Raw genomic sequence first — 22,140 nt, forward strand, 5'->3', positions numbered from 1 at the left:
AGGTAGCCTCTATCTTTTCAGTGTTTTCCAGCTCCCTAAGTGGAGACGTAGCACTTTGAAATCCTGAGGATGAGAGCTTCAGCCCTCTGTGACGATGAAAGCTTTTAGTTAAGATTGATTTTAATTCTGTGTTGGAAGCAGCTGGTGATACACGGAAGGCATATGCCTAACATACAAGATCAGCAGGTCAGAAGAGGGAAAGAAACTTAGGCTGTCGCGACTTTTTACTACCAGTGTGAACAACCAGCATGTTTATTGCATTTGAGAATGCCATCATGTCAGTAATGAGTACTGACTACACAACATTTTTTTTTTTTTTATTGTCTGTATCCACAGACACGGAATGATGGAATTACAGTTGATGTCAAGGAATGAGTTTCTTTTATGCCTTATCAAAACAAAACGAAACAGAAAAAATTCTCGTTCCTGGCAGCACATATCCACAAAGCACCGTGCGCACAATCCGGACCGGACCCTCTTCCTCGAGGCTTCTGGGTAGCAGAGATCGTGCGAACCAAACTGGGCCCATAAAATGCCTTTAGAATCGTTAAGTCTCATTCTCAGGATAAAAAAGCGAAACTGACATTCAAAAACATCCAAAATATCAAGAGGGGATCCCGTGAACCAACAGGTACCTCCCCAAAAATTCAAAATCCTTATGAGCATGTTCTTGGTACCCTTGGAAACAGAGCTCAGCTGGAATGTGGAAAGGAGAGGAAATATTTTTTTTTAACTTTTTTTTTTTATAATGATAAAATAGCTAGTGATTTACATCCATCAGATTGTGGGTGCAGAATCCCAGGTCTTCTTGACTGGGTCTGACGGAATGCAGGGACTAGTGTCAGAGCCGTCCCAAGGTGGTGAGGCTGGTGGTCACTGGGCACGTACAGTAGCCTTGATGCTTCATCTCGCGGCTGGTTCACTGCAGGCAGCGTCACTCTCTTACAAGGACAGACTCTAGGGACAAGGAGGATGGATTCTCATTCCTGACAGTGCGTTTGCCTGATAAAAGGGACTCTCTCCCTAAAATACGCTTTTCTTGGAAAAAAGAAAAAAAAAGTAACAAATTGTCTTTACATCTTGGCACCTTGTAAAGTTTTCCTTTTTTTTTTTAATACAAAAAGTTCAATAGCTTTGACAACTCCCCATTATTAATCACTACTTCACTGATAAACTTTGAAAGTGTGACCCTGGCATTTCATCATGCAAAATATTTACTGCAGCAGGAGAAAACATTTTTTAAAACAGCATTTTTTTTTCTCTTTTCAAATGTATGAACTGGTTTAAGATAGCCAGGAAGGCAGTGGTAGAATAAACACAAGGGATAGGAATGTATCAAAAAACAGATTAACACACACGCGCACGCGCGCACACACACACACAAATCTGTACAAAATGCTCTGATCAATGAGAACAGAAAAAAACAAAACAAAACAAAACAAAACCTGTCAACTATGTTACAATTTAAAAGCCAAAGGGGAAAAAAAAGGTTAGGGAATTTCTCCCTCCCACATGTCAGGAAATGTCATCCAATATTCTTAAAGCAAGGATAACTAAATAAAATACATGTGCAGCATATTCTGCAATCCCATTACATACAGTAGTTTTTTTCCAAAGCTATTTTTTTTAGTATCATTAATATAAAGCAGTTGCACAAAAAGCAAAGGTGTTTTGACAAAACAGGTGTATGCATTTATTCCTTTTTAGGAACAATATCTAAAAAAAGAACCGCCCTCCGCCCTCCCCCAAAAAAGACAAAGATTCACACAGACACATTGGAATATATGTACAACGTAATAAACCCCATCCTAAAGAAGCGACTGGAACACCCCCCCCAAGGGATACAGAATCAGAATTGTAAAAATCATAGTGAAGTTTGCTTGCTGTAAAGCCTGAGAATTTTTTTTTTCAGTTGGTTCTTCTGCAGGGCTGTGATACCTGCAAAGATATGTAAAATCTAATTTTTCTTTTTTTTTTTTCTTTTTGCTACAGTCTTTAGACTAAGCATGCAAGACATACGACTAAGTGCAACTGAGTGAAATGTATTTTTTTTTAATTTTCATCATTCCCTAAAGGTTTGAACTGAGGTATGCGTACTAACAGTTTCTCATGCTGTTATCTTTACTCATGTCTAGCTACACATGCTGAGAATGAACTAATCTACCAGATTTTTATCCTCTTTTGAATACCAAACTAACCAGCAACCACTCAGTTTAGAAGCACAGGGCCCCCTTCCCATGACCCTGTCTGGCTACTGCCTGCACATCATGAAGCTGCCTGGAAAAGTTTTAAAAAAAAAAAAAAGAAAGAAAAAAAAATCTCGAGTGACCACAGACTGCCCTTTATACAGAAAGCAGAGTGAAGCTTCAAAAGAAACTGGCAAAGAAGTTTTTGTACCAAGCTTATGAGTGGACGGGAGTGTTGATTTCTTTCTTTCTTTTTTTTTTTTTAAATGAAAAATGCTGACCCAAAGCCTAATTAGAAAAAAAAGAAGGAAAAAGGAAAACATTAAAAAAACAAAAAACAAAAAGAACCCCGGAAGATCAATGCCCAGACAGAGCAAAAGTGATGCAGTGATCCTAGCATGGTCCTTAAAATCAAAGTGGCATACAATCTTTCTGAAAAACAAACAAAAAAATGTATTCTAGAAATGGTACTATGTGAATGAGTTGCATTGTCGAAGCTTTTCTGTTTTCTTTCCATTGTGTCTTGACTGTCTCCCTTACTGGTTACTCCCTAATCTGCAGTGGCATCCATTCATGTTTCTGAGATGGGACTTCCTTCCTTCCCTTGCTCCTGTAATACTTTCAGCAGCCCCGTAACCTCTCGTTATGAGTTTTGGTCTCTGTTGAGGTACAGAACAAGAAAAAAAAAAAAAAAAGTAACAACTTTGGTTCCATTACCTACTTGGTCTTCTAAATTTTTTCTATGATGAAGGAGCAGTTCTCTTTCTCAGGTTAGCAATAGCCTAGAACTCATTAATTGCCTCTAAATTCTTTCGCCTCCTTTGATCAACAATAAGAGGATATTTGGCTTCATCAGATAAAGCATAAAACAGAGAACATAATTTACCTTTGTGTAATATCTTTGGTAATTTTAGAAAAAAAAAAAAAAAAAGGTACAAAGAATATAAATTAAGCTCCGAAAGGCTCTCAAAGTAAAACAAAACAAAAACTACGGTCCTAGATAAATAAACGACTGACAGGAAAGTGGGTGCAGAGTGTAGGCGTTGAGGGGTTCTAAGGACTGAGGTTGTACTGACTGAGGACTGTCATGTTCTGTGCGCCATGTTTGTTTCTCAAAATGGCCAGGGGCGCCATGCACCCCCGACTCCTCGATGTCGTCTGCTGTTAGTTTGGGATGCTGGCTCGGGGTGATAATATTGCGTAACAAACTGAACCGCAGTACCGAATTTGTACATTTGAAATGAACACTTTCGCATTTGAGGAACTCAGTCCTCATTAACTTCCATAACAAATTCAATCTGAAATTTTATTTGCATTCAAACAGATTAATGCCACCAAGCAGGTCTGGACTGTTGGTTAAATTCAGCGCTGCCACCGCTTTCAGTGGAGTTGCCCAGGGAAGCCAGCTTTTTTGGCCGTTTTGCAAACAAAGCAACCCAAGCAGGTTTCAGCCTCAGCGAGCCTGTGGCCCATGGCAACCTGGTCACCCGAGGGAGAGCCTTCCATGGCCACACCATCTAGTAGGAGATCTGCAGGGTGGGGGTGGGGGGCAGGAGAGTGCTGCCTGGGTTTCCTTGAGCTGGGGAAATGCTGTGGCATTTATTAACTGCAATGGTAGCTGCCAAAAAAAAAAAAAAAAAACGAAAAAAAAAAGGACAATACCAAAAACCAAAACCCAAAAAAACCCGAAACCAAATCCGAAACAACCCCCTTCCCACCTCCAATACTGCTTCGTGGAATGAATCTGCATTGTTCCTAGGGTGTCTCTATTCTTCCTTTTTTTTTTTTTTCTGTCATTCATTCTCTTTCTGGCAGGACTTCACGTCTGTGTGAGAGGACCTTCATGTGTAGAGTGCAGCATTTGGGACCTTTTTTTGAAAAAGACCAAAACGGAATGTTTTCTGACTTTGGAGAAAACGTGGTGATGTCTGAAGGAAACTGGAATGAGTGACAGAAAACTACGAACGAGAAATGACATTCAGCTTTTGTATAATAAAAACACCTATTTAACATTCATCACAAGGTACAGAAAACTTGAAGCCTCCAGGAGGCCGTGGGCCCAAATGGAGGCCTGAGGTCAGAACTTAAAATGGTATAGTAGAAGCAAAAAAAAAAAAAAAAAAAAAAAAAAGCAATACATTAAAAAGTTTGGGATAATTACTTTTTAACCCCCTCCCCCCAATACACACACAAAGGCCTTCCCCATCCCAACTGGAAGCAAAACGAGAACAAAAACGAACCCAAAAAAAAAAAAAAAAGGAGTAAAGGCAGTGATAATCAACATGCAGTACTGTGCAAATAGGTCGTCCATTGGAATCCTTAAATTCTGGGCAGAGGCTTGGTCTGCAGCTTAGGTGCACATGCTCAGTTGGGTGTCCTCAGTGTCCAACGTTGGCAGGACTGCAGTTCAAAGTCTGCTGCTAAAAGTGAATCAGTTTAGCAAATTTACAACACTGATGTTGACTGTTAAGAGAGGAAAATCCCAAGTACCAAACAAGTCCATCCAATGCACAGAGTACAAATTCCTTTTTTCAACAAAAAGTAGAAAAATCAAAAATACTCCCAAATGGGATTCTTGATGGCACTAAGAGTTAACACGTTTCAGCATTGTCAAAATGTAGTGAAAATCCTCCAGACTGTACAACAAATGGAGAACAATTTCACTGCTAACTTTTGACGTGTTTTGTTTTTTTGTTTTGTTTTGTTTCCCAATCTTCGTTCTTGGGGTTGGCCCCCGCCCAGAGACGTTCACTCCATGTCCTCATTTACTGGTTCGTCTTCGTAATCTCTGTCGTGGTCAAAATCTGGACTGTGGTTGGCTGTTGTCACTAAGGACAGAGGTCCTTCAGCTTCCTCTGGATCGAGGGGTTCTTCTTTGACATGCACGGGATGCCTGGAAGAAACGAAAACAGGTTCACTCGGAAGCCCCTTCCAACCACGCTAAGTTGGGGGCTTTGGGCAACAGAAGCCACGCTCAAGGACTGTACTGTGCCCCAGGACAGGCACTAGCTACGTGTGGATCCTTAAGTGAAAACTAAAAACGCCCATAATTTAAAATGGGAGTTTCTCCTTTGCACTGGGGCAGCCCAGAGATGACACATTTCCATCATGGCAGAAGGTTCCTTTGGGCAGTGCTGCTCTAGAATGATCTCTGGCCAGAAGCAGCCTCTCTTCCGCGGGAGGTGTGCTTACACCACCCTGAGCACTCAAGTCACCGTGGGCTCTGGTTAAATAAAGAGCCGCATGGGACCCCGCAGGTCTGGGTGGGGCCCGAGACTCTGCCTCTCTAGCAAGCTCCCAGGCAATGCCGCTGGTCTGAGGACCACCAAACTTTGAGTACCAGATAACAGGCCCCGCAGTGGCATCCTGTGGAGAGGCATCCGAGTCTTCAAATCATTACTCGAAATAAGAATCTGTAACACAATGGTGGTTTGTGGGGACCACTGAGCGCGGGAGGCTGGGCTAATCATGGCTTGCTGTGTGTTCTGCTTTGCTAGTTAACATGCAGAACCTGTGAAAGAACTCTCCAGAGACCGACCCCAAGCGAGGTTCTATCATTAATCAACTTCAAGCAAACACAGCAAAGAGACACCATGATACATGCTTGAAACTCCAAATTAATGCATATTTTTACAAACTGTCAATAAGGCAAGAAAAGCCCTGCCAGGAAACACAAACGGAGAGGAAAAGGCTCGCCCAACACAACAATATGATAAGAAAGCAGAGCCCCGATCAGAATAATAACGCTGTCAGCTGTAAACAAGGCAAAACAAGAGGGCCGGCTGGTAGCGGCCACCAGGACGCCGCAGCCTGTGACGGGATCTGCCAACTTTCTCATTATGGCCCAGCACAGGGTTCACCCAAAGGGGACTGCGGGGGATCCCGCGAAACCACTCCGATAACAATTGGGAAATGTTGTTCGTAAATCATATTTACAACCGATCCTTTGCAAATACAAATTACTTTCTGTGGCAAGCCTTTTGATATGGAAAAGAACCATTCAAGTTAAAATGGTCCCATCGCTGGGACCGGCTGCAGAAGGGATTTTTTAATTGACATTATCAAGTATTAGTAATAAGAGGTGCTACTGGGATGGATGATTTCCTAAATAATTGATGTATGCAAACCCCAAAGGCCACTTGAACCATTTAAAAACAAACAGGAGTGCTCTGGACTGCCCTTGACGATGTGAACCTTCAGAAAACCAACTGACTCTAAAATTAGCGCAGCATACATAGTGTCTAGGGGTAGATGTCAGGATAAACAACTTTTCAAAAATGGTGCCCATCTTCCTAAAAACTAGTTGCAAAATGAAATGTCTCAAAGTTGTAGTCCATTGCATTTTCCTGGTTGTGCTCTGTCCTTTTTCAGCTTTTTCATGGACCTACTTCTCTGTGTTTCTACAGGGACCAGACCCAGGACTGGCTGCGTACTTTGCAGAGCCCAGTGAAATGCGAAGATGTGGTTCAAAAATTGGTCAGGATTTTAATATGGAAATGACAGTGTGCGCAAACTTCTTACACTGTGCCTCTGGAGCCAGCCCTGGTAGGATCCCTATATTTTGGGGGGAAGAATTAAGTGTTCTGATGACTACACCTTAAAAAAAAAAATCACCCATAAACCTAAATTAAGGTAGGTTTTTGGTGTTTGCCTATCCTCTCCTGGGTGGCATCATATTTTTAAATATCGTGTATATAACAAATCTGATTATTTTGTCAGCTTTTGCAGCTGTAATTCTTATAGGTATACAAGATGCCTTCCGTGGCTGCATCAGTCCCTTAATGCTGGGCATTTTGTGATTGTCTTTTTTCCCCCTTCTTTGGCTCTTTGAATAATACAGCAACCACTTTTATCCATTAATCTTCCAATTTCTGTTGATTTACCTCCTCAGGATAAATTTCCAAGAATGAAATTCTGGGAGCAAAGGCTAAAAACATCTTTATGGCTCTTAAGATTTATTATAGTATTAATTTCCAAAGGGGTAATATCAATTTAGACTCAACTTCCCCAGCCCCAAGCGTTATTTTTTAAAAAATACTTTGTTGCTTAGCAGGTATAAGGTAAGCTCCGGTTACCTTAAATTGTTCTTCCTGGATTACTGACAGTGGTGAACATTACCTTCTGTCTGAATTTCATATTTTCACTATTGAGCAGTGCTACCTCATAAATTACCCCCAACCCGTCTCCGCTGATCACATCTGGCTAGAAATGTACCTATGTGCTACTTAGCCCTGTACTGAAGCTCAAATGTGGTTTCCCTGATCAACATTTTCCTACTTTCACTTCTTTAAACAATCAGAATTATTCATCTTTTCAGGTTTATAAACCTGCATTTGATGACCTAGGATGATATAAGGCTATCAGAGGCGGTGGGGGGGGGGGGTGGAACAGTAATGGAACATTCTTAATGAAGTTCTTGCTTTATAATTTTTCCACTCTGACAAGGCAGTGCCTTGGTAGGCGCAAACAAAAACAAACCAGATACGATGCTCACGGTAGAGAAGATTTTGTTTTCCCTGCGAAGTTGCAGCTAACGTTGAGTAAGATTACTTACCATCCCCAAGACCTAGGTTAGGACCCTATCACGCATGCTGGCTCACCCCAGTGCCTAATGCAGAGTGGGTCCCCAACCAATGCTAACTGACGAGATCTGTGTGACAACCTGACAACACAACCGAGTTAGGCATTAAGGCTTCTTAAAACTCCAGAGAAATGAAACCCAGCTTCACGACATTTCTTGATACCAGCAGATCCCCCCGAGTGTGGCAAATACAGTCAGCACACAGGCCTGCGGTGCTTCAGAGGATAAAAGAGAATGGATTTCCACGCAAGATACATTTCAGGTAAGACGCAAACTATTTAAGATGCGATGTTTCACATACATTCGTGTGTCTCCTGGAAATCAGAACCCCACAATGCGCCACCTTGCACGTCGCCTCCTGCGCCCGCCCCCCACCGAAATGGTTCTCAATGAATAACTGTGCAGAACCACACATCTCCCTCCTTACATCTGAGTAATTCCTTTGTCTAGCCACTCTGGGAACACGAGAGTTTTTAACTAGAGCTGACTGGTGTTTAAAGGCATTGTGTTCGGAGGGTGTGTGCACAGCGTGCAGTATTTTGCTTTCTAGCTCCAGTTAGCTCCTATCAGGATAAAAGTCTAATGCCCTAAAGCCATAATTATGTGGCTACTTTCTAGGGTTTCCGAAGAGAAACAAAATGTGGTAGTGTCGGAGTGGCACAGGAAAGGGTAAGAATGAGCAGCTCTGTTTCAACGTTAGATAGTAGCTGGGCTGCCGTACTAACAAGGTCCTTTAAGCCGTGCCATAAAGTTTACGGCTTGATTTATTCCAATAGACTAGAACAGTTAAGAAACAATTTGCATCATAGCAGGGTAATGCATATTGCACAAGAAGGAAAACTATGTCATTACAGAATTCACTTAATGGAAATACGGGGTCAAAAAGAGTAACAGTCTGTGACACTGAGAGCAGGCACAGGGACTCTGCTGTTGACATATAATTATATTTAGCAAACAGTGTAAAGCCGGTAGATCTGAATAACAGTGTGCATTCTGACATCTTTACGGAGGGTTTCCTTAACACAACCAAAACCGACCCAAACAAAACACAGCCGAAACCTTCCTTTCGTTAACATTTATGCTGACTGCTTGTGAAACCTGCTTTCTGGTAAGACTGGGGTTAATCTGAAGTTGTTAAACAAATTAACTTTGTAGTGGCTTTATCCTGTACAGCAAAATCAGCATCATTCTTAACTCTTGCCTGAGGTTTTTAATCCAAGTATCTTTCTCTTTTCAGGAAAAGAGTGTTTAGTGTTTTGCACACTATTTAGTGTTTTGCAATAAATAGTAGGAACATACATCAGCTAACCCTTGGAGTTCATAAAGAGGACGAGAAATAGTCTCTCTTCCATTCGTTAACTTCAAGAAAGACTTGCTTTAATGAGCGTTTCTGGAAGTAGCTTATATATACCAATTTATGTTTGCTCTGAACGTCCTTAATATCTGAGTAAACACGCCTGTCATGACAGAGATTTAAAAATGAATACGAGGGTGACTACAGTCAAGTCAGAAACACCAGACTGCTTTGGAAAAGATGATATACAGAGGTATCAGTGTCAAAGAGAAACACGTTCTTAAAATGCTGTGTAGTAAATGCTAAGAGACTGTTCACATAAATTAAAAATGATTATTTCCATCTTTTAAGATCCTTTTCAGAACACCTTGGGCATAAAATTCAAATGCTAAGTAACCACATTTCAGACTCCTTCCAGTGCCACCCATTATCCTGGCCGACAGCAATTTTCTTTTCCTTGTCCTTCGATGCCTAGTCATTCTGGTCCTCGTGGCCACAGGTCACGGTTTCCATTTCTATCACTTAAATAAGGTGTTGGCCAGGTAAATCAGAAGGAGCGTGTAGACAAGTGGCCTGTGGTAGGAGCTGCCAGTGTTACGAACACTGGATTGGTTTCTTCGTTTCAAGTGGGCAACGGTGGAGCTGACACTTACTCGAAGGGAGAGACTGTCCCTCTAGAGCATCCCCCACAAATCCGATCATTTGGGAGAATGTGGCTTCTTTTCTCTTTTAAACTTTCCCTGGCAGAGAAGGAGCTGTCCCAGTCACGGCTCTTCCGCCGTCACGCACCCACTCCCCATGGCGGAGGGGGTGTCACGGCCTCTCCTGTGGTTGGCCCTGTCCTCCTGCCATTCACATTCAGCAGGGACAACCATCGCCCTCACTTCATTCACTTATATGGTGCTCATTATACTGCCGTCTGCTGCTATAATGCTCCTATTAATTTTCCTTTTGATATTTTAAGAGCAATCTATAAATCACACCGCCTTTCATTTGTGCCATCATGAATGCCTGGGCAGAACACTTCAGCGCTGTGTTTGTGCTTCAGACTATCAGACAACCAAATAAACAAGTGTTCTTTTCCCCCTGCTAGGTTCGCCGTGCCTGCAAGTCGAACAAACTGACAGAGACGCATACCGATTTCAGGCGGAAAAGGTAATGTGGCTTCAATAATGGCCTGAGATGCCCAGCAGAGGGAAAAAAAAAAGCAAAAAAAAAAAAAGCAAATGAGTCACCCGTTTTATTGCTGTGTGCACTTGTAGGGCCGCATGAAGCCGACTGCTTTTATGGGAATGTTAGTAAATGGTCTTTTTATGTGCTAACCGAGCTAAACACTTCCAGAAGCACCAACTTTCACCCAGGTTCTAGGAAAGCAGAAATTACAGAAAAGGGATCCAAAGCAGCTTGAGAAGGGCTTGTGTGCACATCGAACCGGGAGCCCGGGACCTGAACGCAGAGACCTTCTGGGTGGACAGTACTCACACGGCTTGCAGAGGGGATCTGCCTGGACTGCTGTCGCTCTCGTTGCTGTTGGTATGTTCCATTGCCCCGTTCAGCTCTTCCCGTATTGCGCTGGCTAAGTTGCCCAGAGTGGGATTTCCCATGGAAGCGGTAGTGTATAGAGGTATACTATTCTCAGCCATCGAAGCCTGCTAGCAACCAAGAGAAAATAGATGAGGACACAGAGTAAGCACAGACAGCGAAGCTGTTCATTACAGGTGTAGTCACCGATCTTCCGTTTAGGTTCATAGTAGGGCTGGCCAATAGAAGTTGCTAATAGGGAGAAGAGTTTGCTTTCAAAGGCAGACTTGTGACCCATGTCCACGCTTGGTTTCCAAGAGCTAGCTGGGACCAAAGGGGTGGTGGGGAGGGAGGACTCAATTTAGCATTGCTGGGTAGAGTCACGTGGTTCAGACAGGGCTATCGAAAATGAGCTTTCTGTCTGATGCCTTCTTTCAAGATGGACTGAATATTTCCAGATCACAGGGAAATATAATGGCATTTTCATTTCTTTATCCACTTTGATGACTCCAGTATTGGATATTAAAGATTTGATCCAATTATTCTGGCCTCAGAGCTCAAACTTATGAGAACTTCCATAAACATTTACCTCTTATATCCTACAGAAAAGGAAGAGATTATAGAATTGGAGTCCATTTTTATCTCTCTCCTTCATTTCGGTTTTAATGATTTCTGAATCTGTTTAGTGTAGTCTGTGTGGTGTTACCCCACAGTTATCTCAATCTTTCAGGCTCAGACCGGTCAACCTGGAATTTTAGGACTGAAGGAAAAAAATAACTGTCAATCTATATGACTGTCAGCCCCAAAGTATAGAAATGGAAAAAATAGGAAATCCTGAAGTCAGTGGTGGGATACTGTTGGCTTCCCCTCCTCCTGGGTTTGAATAAAATGACCACCCAGTCTCGAATGCAGACAGTTGTTAAATACAACCCTGAACTAATTTCATTTGGGTAGTGATTATAACTCAGAAACTTTTCATGTTAAAGAGGACAGACTTTTAAAAACTGGCAGTGTAGTTAGATCAAGATTTATCAAAACTGTCCTCTTGCAGACTACAGTATGCCTGGTTTTCCATCCTAATGAGGAGAAAGTACAGTCACAAGACAATCTGGCATGGTGACTTCAATTGGCCAGTCACATAAGAGTCCAAAGTATTCTAGAAATTCTGGCTCTAGAGAGGAAGAGCCAACAGTGAAGACAGAACGATGCAAAGCTGGGCTGCAGGGAACGTGCCCATTATGAGAGCTGCAGCCTCGCTCTTTGTACAGATTCCAAAGCCAGGGATGCCTTGTTAGATACAAGCCCCCGTGATGGGTCTTCACTTAACACACCATTGGCCAATGGACTATTTCAAAGCCAGGCTCCATGCAAGTCCACAGCTTTCCCTTCCCTCCACTTCTGGATTTACATAACTGCCGGCTTTTTAAAAAGTGGGAAAAAAAAAATCCTGTTTTTATTTCCAAATGTGGTGAACTCATTTTGACGAACAGCAAATCTGAACATTCCCTCGCTCTCCTACAGTTTGTTAAATAATTTGCATCAAGTACTTTTTTCAACAGATCTCTTATAATTGCAATAAAGCATTTTCCTTTTTTTTTGGCAGAGCAAAAAGCAAGAACGGTTGCCAGATTATTTTTTAATTTCTCCCCCCCAAACTGCAGCTGGATAAGCATCTTAACAGCCTTCATTTGAGACAACTCAGTGGTCATATCTCTCCCAGTCATGAAAGTTCTGCTCTAATACTCAACATTTCACCATGACACAGTCAGAACGTGGCCTAAGTGGGGCTATCTTTACAGCCTGGTAATTTTTTTTTTTAGCAGCTTCTCTAGTCAAAAATGGAGGGGTAACGACAAAACTGACGTGTTTGTTAGAAGGTGTTCTTTGGTATAACATGGTCACCCTTACAGACAGAGCAGCCTTCTTAAGATGACATGTTCTCCTTGGCTCTCCAAGTGTTCTAGGTGAAGGTCATTAAAACATGGGCCGAGGCCCAACAGCCACAGTGGTGAAAGTCCTCCAAAAGGCAAGCACTTCTACTGATCCCTCGGTGGTGAGATCAGAAAGATATCAATGGAGAGAACCAGCCTTGTCCCTTTAAGAAAATGACCAAGTGGAAGGACAGTGTCTGCCAGGCCGAAGAGCCTCTTTGCTGCGTGAGGGATCAAAGCAACCCACCCAATGCTAGAAACAGTAACAAAGTTGTTCTTTTGTGTAGTTGATATCTACAGAGGAGCAGGTGGGGTATGATGTTTATAACGGACTTAATTATATAAATGGTCCTGTGTACAGTGTGTGGTTTCCTCTCAAACTGGCACTTTTTTTTTTTTTTTTTTGCACAACAAAAAAACCCTTAAAAAACAAAAACCGAAACCTAAAACTGAGGTGCCTCAGTAATGGTACAGAAGTCCGTAAGTTCCATAATGGAACATGAACCATGCTAAGATCCTTGGGGGAAAGGCAGTCTATAAATAAGAAGCTTTATGGTTACCCTTAGTTACTTCACTTTTTCAGAGCATAATGCAATCTGTCTCACGTCCAATGTTTTATTTCTGTAGTGGATTCTGCTGTCCTATTTTATATATTGTATATCATGCATTATGTTGCTCTAGTAATCTTTTTAAGATGTTGTTCCACTATTATTTTTACTTGTCTTGAGAAATGGAAATGGGCAATAATGGGAAGGAAAGCCTGCTGGTAGAATCCTGATTTAATTTGCACAGCAGAAAGTTACATGAGACTGTCTACTGCCCGTGGATCCAAACTCCTCGACAAGAGGAAGAAGATCCATGTCTCCCGTCATGAATTTGTATCGGTTTATTCACCTCACCTCATTACGCACATAAAGTGTTCTTGGAAAGCTACGGGATCGTTTTGGGCTCCCCCTGAAAAGGAGAAAGGGGAGGGAGGATGCCAGAAACAAATGTTTTGGAGAAGGAGCAGTTTTGTCATGATAAGGCATACTAATTTAAATTAGTCACATAGTTAAGAGAATCCAAAGGATCACTGCTTTTTTTCTTGCCTTTCCGCCTCATGAATGTAAAATGTGCTTGTAATCTTAATACTCTTCCAGATAGAGCAGCTTTAAATTCACACTTCACAAGACTCCAGGGAAAATAAGTTACTAATGAATGGTATTTACAGTGGCAGCATCTAAAGCGCACTCTCATTTGCTTTTCTAAAGTTACTGTGTAAACTACAAGTAATTAACAGAAACTCAGAAAGTAGTTCCTCCTTATTAAAGTTGGTACCAGCTAAAAATAAATAAATATAATTACTGAAAAGCTAAGTTTCGTGCGTATGCCTCAGCATGGAAACGGTGTTAAAGGTGTATCATCTATTGTTGGGAGCCGTGAGGCTGCGCGGAGCTGGGGAACTGACGGTGCAGGGCAGGTGCTTGATAAATATCTGTTCTAGGAGTAGTGAGAGCCCCGCGCCCATCCGGATCTCCCCCCTCTTCACACACTCTGTTCCCATAATGTCAAGTCTCTTAACTATTTTTCATTCTCTTCCCTGACCCCTTCAGGAGCCTTTTTAAGACGACCTTGTTTCTGTGTCAATGTTTCTGTTTGCGTGTTAGTGCCCTTTCGAGGGGCACAAGGCGTTGGACTAAGTATGGGCGATAGAGCCCCCAGCAGGAACTCCTGCTGTGAAGGCCCAGGATGGCCTTGGAGTACATACGCCCCATCTATGTACAGAGTATGTCTTTTTCAAGGCAGCAAAATTCTCTTGGCCTGTCTTCTAGATCATTCTAGGCAGGGGCAAACGCAAACTGGACCACTGAGAGACGGGACGACTGAAAGGCTCAGCTGCCTGGGGGCTCGCATCTGGGTGGCAAACTCCCTCCTGCTCAGGACCAGTGTCTTCATCCCCTTGTAATGCTGGTTATGTAACGAGTGCTTGGTTCGTCAGTGGGAAACAAACATTCTGTACGCTTCTTATGCAATCTTGAGCAATCTGCTGGAAACCTAAAGAGTGTTCTTCAACACCTCTCTGGTTTAAACAAAAACAGTTTACTTTTACCAAGGGAACCAAACCTGGATCTCTCCTAGCTCTCTCTTACCCTCCCCCTAACTCCCCAGCACTGGACTGAAGATGCGAAAACAGACTTTAGAAGAAGTAAAAAGCCCTGCTTTCTCTTTAAACCCGTGAACAATAGAAGGTCATGTGATACAGTGGCCTATCATCCAGCACATTAATAGCTGTGCTAGAGTAATTACACTTGTGGTATTTTTGCCTCAAGTGAAATTCTGAAATAAGAGGATGGAAATTATGATACTGCTGATAAATATTAATAAGTGAACTTTTAATTTTTTTGCCACAATATTCAAAATGCTAAGCATCCCGCTAATGCTGAAGCAGCCCGATGTGTTTGCCTCCAGGGAGTACGATGCTTTGTGCACTTAAGAAAAAAGTTTAACGGAATTAAAATTTAATATCTAATTAGAGCGAGGCTAATATATTTTGAAATGAGTGGGGGAGACATGTGCCTCCGCTGCATGTTCGGGACGACCATTAATCTTACCTGTAAAGCTGCATTGAGGGGCGTGCAATAGGCGTGGCTGGTCTGCATGTTTTTAATAAGGGAAGGGTTACTGCGTAAGAGAAAGATAAAAACTCAAAGTTAAACGCCATCAGCCCCGGAGAGTTCTGAGCTAAGTTTTATCTTAAAGCTTGCTGGTATCCCTTCCCAATCAGAAATCCACCCGCCCCTCCCCACCCCCGTTAACAAAACCAAAGGAAATTTAGGTTTTCTACACAGCCCCTGGCTTTACGGGGCTGGTCTGTGCGAACACCCCTGGGGTAGGACTTTGCTCTTCAAGGAAACTGGGTATAAAATCCGGGCTTCAGTTAGACCAGCCCTGGGCACTCCCTCCACTGTTGCATTTTTTTCCCCCTTCATAAAATCTTGACCTCTCTGCAAATTTTTAGTAGCTGCCATGAGTCCAATAGGAAGGCAGAATCTCTGGTGGGGGTTGGGGGGCAGTGGCTAGGGGTGAGCTGGTAACAGGGATTCCTGGGAGTTAGCTAGAGAATCGTCTCCATGATATTAACTCCAGAATCACCGTGGGAGGTAAAGGCAGGAGGCGCTTAGAGAAGACCCCTCCCCCTGGTCCACCAAGGCGCATTTAGCGCTAAAAGGAGATGGGGAGAAGGGAGTGACAGGGAAGGGTAGTTCCCAAGTAAGGTGGGGAGGTTGGGCCGAGATCTTTCTTGCACAGCCAAATCTGGGACGTTGTACGAATACTGGATGCTACGTCCATGAGCTAATGCAAGGAAGACAAGACAACATTCGGAAAAAGTCGGGGCATGGAGAGGCTTCCAGGAGGAAGTCACCCCGATTGATCCCTGACTGGCCCTCAAAGGGAGTCTGTGTGCTGTTATGGGTTTCTCTCATCATTCATTTCCTCTCATTTATGTTATTCTTATAACTGAGCGGGCAAATACCAAGACATGTACCCCGTTAAATACACATGTTAAGTCTCCATTAAAAGCTGCCTTTTTACTTGGAGGAATGACTTCCAAGCCAAGGTATTTACTCTTAAAGGGTCCCCGTAAGCTGCTGAATCAAAATACAACCAATATGTGCATTAAAGACGTCAAAAAAGCATTATTCAAGGCACTGGCGTTCCAAAGAGAAACAAGAGAAGTACATGTACGAATCACACAATTTAGCTCCATTGCAGAAAGCCGTGGCACTGCTACTTGGTGAAATGCAAAACTACATGGGATGAGTCAACCATGCAAAGCCAAAGCAACAGCAGAAAAAACAAAACAAAAGCAAGTAAAGGCTCTTACTGTGTGACAAGCTCGTCAAAGTTTTCATCGGGGCAGTATTTGCGAGGACGGCCTCGTTGAATATGGCGGCCACGTTTAAACTCTTCATCATCAACTGTCCAAAAGGACCCAAACTCATCCTCTACTCTGATAAAGCACTTATGCAGTGAGAGGTTGGTGCGAATGGCACCCTGGGATAGGAGCAGCAGCAAAGGAGATGGAGTGGCAACAAAAGGAGACGGGGTTGGGGGGGCAGAACAGACATCCAATACAGGGAACAGGAAAAAGAAAATAAAATGCAATAAGCATAAGCAAATGGTTTGTGAGGGTTAATATGCATTGCCACCTAAAAGCTACTAGCGTGGGATGCAACAAAGACCGGCAAGCAGGGCAGGGGACTGGTGGGTATACAAAACAGGAGGGATGAAATGCTTTTTTGCTTCCCTTAACTGAGACAACGTGAAACCGGTTCGTCGGTCTAACACCGTCTAGCAGCCAAAAGCCTCTACTTGACACTTGTTAGCACAATCCAAGCTAGGCTAAGAAGTTCAAACATGGTGGACGTACCCACTGATCTTTTGTGGCCTTCGTTTTTGGAATTCTACTTCATCCACTGTCCATACTGCCCCTTTAACGTTTTCTACTCGCACAAAACACTTGTGAAGACTAAGATTATGACGCACTGCATTCTGCAGCAAGTATAAAAGAGAGAACATTTACATTTTCTATAAGAAAAGACTCCAAAAACAGCAGTACATTCAGCCTCACAGTCCACATTTGTCAAACCATTCCCAAGAGCTGTAGCTAACCACCCCCGTGGATGACCTTCTTGAGGTTAAGGATGCCTTTTCCAAATGTAAAAATTAAAAAAAAAAAAAAAAAAAAAACCGAAAAACAACAACAACACAGAAGTATCAATTAGTTATAGTCTGGCATTTTCATCTACTCTCTGGTAGGAGTTAACTAGAAGAAATGGTTAACAGAAGCCCCAAATAGGGTTCACAGTAAAAATCTGAAAATCGTGTTAATATGACTTCAAAATAAACATGCAGAGTGTAAAACTGTCCCCGTTAAGCCCACTGATCTCCCATAGAAAAGGGTATTTTAAAAAAATCATGCAAGATGACAATATTGTTAAACGCATTTTGCTCTTACTCTTTTTTCAAGTTTTGGCTTTAACACCTTCTACAGGTCTTGTCAGGTTTATCTAAATTAGATTTTACCATTGAAAGCATCACCTCCTGCAGCTGATAGGAGGAGGGAATGAAATGATCCCCAGGACATCAGTATCCATCATCAAGCTATGTCTTACCTTCCCGAATGTATAAAACCTTGGCCCTTACTATTAATTTCCTTAACTAACAAAAAATGCCAAAGAAACTCTCGAGTAGAACTCCTAATGGCAAAAAGAGGATAGTTCTGCAGCTCAGAGTTCCTAAAGACATGTTTCTGTCCCTGGTCCCCATGTCTCTTTCTTATGGTTAAAGGTCATTTCCAAGATCATTCTTAAATGGAGACCCTTGATACCCACAGCCCACCGAAGGTGGGTAAAGAAAAGCTTTTAACATCTCCTCTTTGCTTTGATTTTCAGGAAAATCCACAACCATGCTGGGGCCCGGAACAAACATGGCCTTGTCTCTTTAGCCTCCTTGGTTGAACGGAACTGATCTAGACTCCAAATTAGACATGAGCACATTACAAAAAGACCCATGCCGTTGACTCAAGACATTCTTCTTACAGGGCATAAGCAGGTGACTGCTGGGACATGAGGAGTGGATGCAGACATCCCATCTCCCATGCCGTGAAAGCATATCCTCCACTCCACTCCATTCCAATGATGCTGCCATCGCTCAAACGTGCCGCACGGCACCCCCTTGGGCTGCCCACAGGTATTTCCGTTCTCAAGATCCTGAGACCTGTTTCCACTTTTACGTAATCACCACTGGTGACTCTGACGGAGAAGTCAGATGAGATAGTGCTGGTTTTTCTTTTTCGATATAGGATACTTAGAAGATAACGAAACACGTTTTATGACATAGCCAAGTTATCAACCACTCGCAAGGAGAATCCACAGGATAAATTCTCAGAGTTTTTGAGCAATGTCAGCATAACTGGGGTAGGCTGAAAACGTCCAGGGACTGTGAAAGGACACCCCTGATTTCAAACAGGTTGGACAGGTTTGCATGAAAACAAAAGAAAAAAATCTTTGAAAACATTTGCCGGGTTGTATATATACTTGGTAGGACAAATTTCTTCACGTGTAAGGTGGTAGTCTGCTCTTGGAATAAGCATTTTCTTTCTCATGCGGTACCGACACAGACTATATATATAGGGATGCAAACGGTCTCCTCTTACCTCCTAGGACGATACTAAGGAGGTTAAAACAAGTAAGTCCAAATTATCTTTTAAAAAAATACTGACAGATCATGTATATGTACGGAAGACATAATGGGGAAAGATATCAACATTTCCCCTCCACCCTATCACTCTCTAATATTTGAGAATAAGCATTGTCGAAACATTTAGAACTGTAGATCTACGGAAACCATGTCTGCCAGAAGGACTGCTATAGATCTGTCTGAAGAACAGAGCCATGTGAGTAAAGATAGAAAGTCAAACTGAAGTTTTATTTTCCAAGACTGTACATCTAAGCAAAAGCATCCAGAAAACAAGAGTTGCCCAAAAATGTGAGTAAGCCCTTTTCAGCCGTAACTTAAACTGGGCACTTCACCTTTTGTTTAGGATAACAATACCAACAAGGACCCGGAAAGAAAATTATACGTATTTGAGTCATTTGGTACTTGATCTAGGATTGTTTATATTGATGGCACTTTTTCCTGCAGTTTGCAAAAATGAAAAAGTTAAAGCTGTAGATCTGAGCTTAAATATCATATTCACAGCCAGTAATTATTTTTAAATTTGATCACTTGCTATTTATAAAAGGCAATTTGAAGAAAATGTCTGCTTCATGCTTATACTTCCTACATTTTGAAAAGCATTCATAGCTAAAGATACTTTGCATTTTATCTCCTAAGGGAGGCTGAGGAAAAGCGGGTAAGGTTTTGAACATAGGTTCCCTTCAGCACCCATGTGTCTTAATGGAAATAAAAAAGCATACTTTGAGCCATAAAAGATATTCATGGCTGTGTGAGGTTGATAAATTAATTCTATGGTTATATTCATTTTCTTTTAAAATGCTAATTTCGTAAGAACATAAAAGAGGCAATGTGTTTTCTGTTTTTGTTTTTCTCTTATCTAAAATTTTAAAAGTAGCAAAGAAAATTTCCATTGCATCGTATAATAAATCCCTATCATATTTATAATAATGACATGTAAAAATACCCTAAGATATTTGCATTTTACATGTTGTGGAATTTGGGGATTTTAAGAATTCTAGGTAGTAAAAAGGCAAAAAAAAAAAAAAAAAAAAAAAAAAAAAAAAAAAAAAAAAACAAAACCCAAAACCAGATTGAACCTGCCCTCTTCTGTAGCAATAATATTTAAACCAAAAAATTAAAAGCAGTAAAATCCAAAAATTTGTGAGGGCTTCATTTAATACCATGGAAGAAATACTAAAGGAATCTATGAACCCATTGCTGAACTGGAAAAGAGGGAGGTCACGTAACCCTCAAGCCTTGTTAGGGCATCCCATGCGGAGCTGAGGGATTTGGTCCATTTTATAGCAAACGGCATTACAGTGAAGTTGGATCATTTCCTTTTCCAGATTCTCTATGAATCTCTGGCAGATAGTGTGATATAAAAAAAAAAACAAAAGCAACCCCCCTCAAAAACAAAACAAAACAAAACAAAAACCCAAAACGAAAACCAAAAACTTAATAATATATTGTGCTCCCCTGTGCTAATTTCTATATACAGAGCTAGTCATGAGACCACACCGCTTTCTTTACTAATTATGGTAAGGAGCATTTTTTTTTCCTTTTTTTTAAATCCAACCAGTGAAGGTTATGTCAAGTTTGTCTGATCATTTCCCCTGGTTAAGAAAATGTTAGCTGCGCATCTCAGCAAATACTGGTGGTAGCTAATGATGAACCACCGTGAGATTTCTGTAACTAAGAGGACAACCTGAGCATTGGGGCGACAGTGTCATCCGTTCCTTTCCCCTACATATTCCAACCAGACAGAAATTACTTTATTGGCTGGTTCAGCCAAAATCTGATGCCAGTGCAATGGTAGTCTTCTATCCCAGCATTCTAACCCCAACAGTACTCTTTTCTTAATAAAATACTCCCATAAACTTGACTCTGAGAGTATCGAAATAGTACACCTGTAACTTACAACACCTGCATTTTATCAACAACGAACTCTTTTATAAAATGGCAAGACCTGAGCCTAAACAGGCCCGGGAGGAAGCTTACCTTCCACGTGGCAGCATTGCGTCGGAAGTAAGCAAACATTCGTGTGAACCAGTTATAGATTTCATTTAGTGTTAGCTGCTTTTCTGGAGATTCGAGAATGGCCTGTGAAGCAAAAGTAAAAAAATGAAGATAATTTATGACCAAATCAGCAAAATCGTCATTATACAGTTTCTTGAAAATATAAAATAACCATGATTCAGAGCTAAAGCCCAAGAAAGGTTTCACGAAATGATCTAAGATTAATGGTTGTATTTAACAGTTCAATAGCAAAATTCAAAACGGAATTATCTAATTGTTTTGAGTTTTTATTTCTGTTTCCGTACAGAAATATTAATTTATTAGTCATTCATAAAGCAGAATCAAAGAGAAATGCAAAACATTTCACTAGCTGATTAAAGCTCAGTAATTATTTAGAGCTCAGATTAATTCTAGGGATCAGAGATTACTGTAGCTTGTGATAATTGACTTGCCATCTTTAAACAGGCTCATTTTCACTGTTGTGTGAAATGAATTTCCTAATAATCACATCGTATTGTAATACTTAATCAAAAGCAATTATGTTATATATTGCAGTTTTAAAAAACCTTATAGAAAAGGTTTTAGCATGCTTGCATACTAAACGGTTCTAAATCTACTTCATCAATATACTATATCCATGTACATGTAGACATTTGATGGAATTTCCCATACTGCGTTATTTACTCACCTGCCTAATTAAAGATGCATATGTAAATGGTGGTCTAACTTCTGCGTTCTTATAAAATTCTTGGTTCTGCGCAATATCTGCTAAAATAAGAATCATTGTCCTATTAATTATCACTTTTTAAAAAGAGGCTGGTCTACAAGAATTGCATATTACAGTTCTACATGAGGCAAACAGGAAGTAGCTACCTGAAGAAATGGGCACGTTGTATTTGTCCGAGTACCGCCGGCGGATGGGTCCCACCGTATGCATGCTGGTGGTGGTGATGACGGAGGGGCCTTGGGTGACGGGAGTGATGGGGGCGGTTGGGGTCGTCGGAGTATGAGGTAAACTCTGTGGAGAAGCCTCAGATGCAGACTTGGAGAGTGTGACACTTGATACCAGATTCAGCTGTGAGGAAGAGAAGAGTTCTTAGAAGAGCTTCAGAAAAGCAGGGAGCAAGCAGGCATCTGAAATCCAGCAGGAGCACAGCAGGGGATGCCCGGCTAGCTTTACTTCTCTAAGTAGATGCTTCTAATCACCTGAAACGGGAGGCGAGTTCCTACGTAGAAACAGTTCGCATAGTTGGTTAGTTTAAAAATCTCTCTGGCCATGTTCTCCTGACCCGTTGGTGACACAGGTGTTTTCCAAAGACGGTGAAAAATGAGTGTGTGCACAAAGGGGTGACCTAGCCCAGTGAAGTTTGACAAGCTCTGGGTCAA

At 41.7% G+C, this 22,140-nt stretch overlaps 1 protein-coding gene across 16 annotated transcripts in view; it reads right to left on the reverse strand.

The window, feature by feature from the left end:
* Positions 1 to 218: 218 nt before the first annotated feature.
* Positions 219 to 22,140, reverse strand: part of FOXP1 (forkhead box P1) — a 453,072-nt gene continuing 431,150 nt past the window's right edge. For 11 of the 16 annotated variants that reach the window (XM_059161502.1, XM_059161504.1, XM_059161495.1 and 8 more), the window contains 7 exons: positions 21,628 to 21,829; positions 21,443 to 21,522; positions 20,737 to 20,838; positions 16,928 to 17,049; positions 15,108 to 15,177; positions 10,544 to 10,713; positions 219 to 5,079 (listed from right to left, as the gene is read on the reverse strand). In XM_059161502.1, coding sequence (XP_059017485.1) covers positions 4,935 to 5,079; positions 10,544 to 10,713; positions 15,108 to 15,177; positions 16,928 to 17,049; positions 20,737 to 20,838; positions 21,443 to 21,522; positions 21,628 to 21,829 — 891 coding nt within the window. In that variant the 3' untranslated portion in view covers positions 219 to 4,934. The remainder of the gene's footprint in view (positions 5,080 to 10,543; positions 10,714 to 15,107; positions 15,178 to 16,927; positions 17,050 to 20,736; positions 20,839 to 21,442; positions 21,523 to 21,627; positions 21,830 to 22,140) is intronic. The other 5 variants (XM_059161503.1, XM_059161494.1, XM_059161505.1 and 2 more) reach the window with 3 other exon arrangements.

The sequence above is a fragment of the Mustela lutreola genome, chromosome 2 (assembly GCF_030435805.1).
Source record: "Mustela lutreola isolate mMusLut2 chromosome 2, mMusLut2.pri, whole genome shotgun sequence".
In the NCBI taxonomy this organism is placed as follows: domain Eukaryota; kingdom Metazoa; phylum Chordata; class Mammalia; order Carnivora; family Mustelidae; genus Mustela; species Mustela lutreola.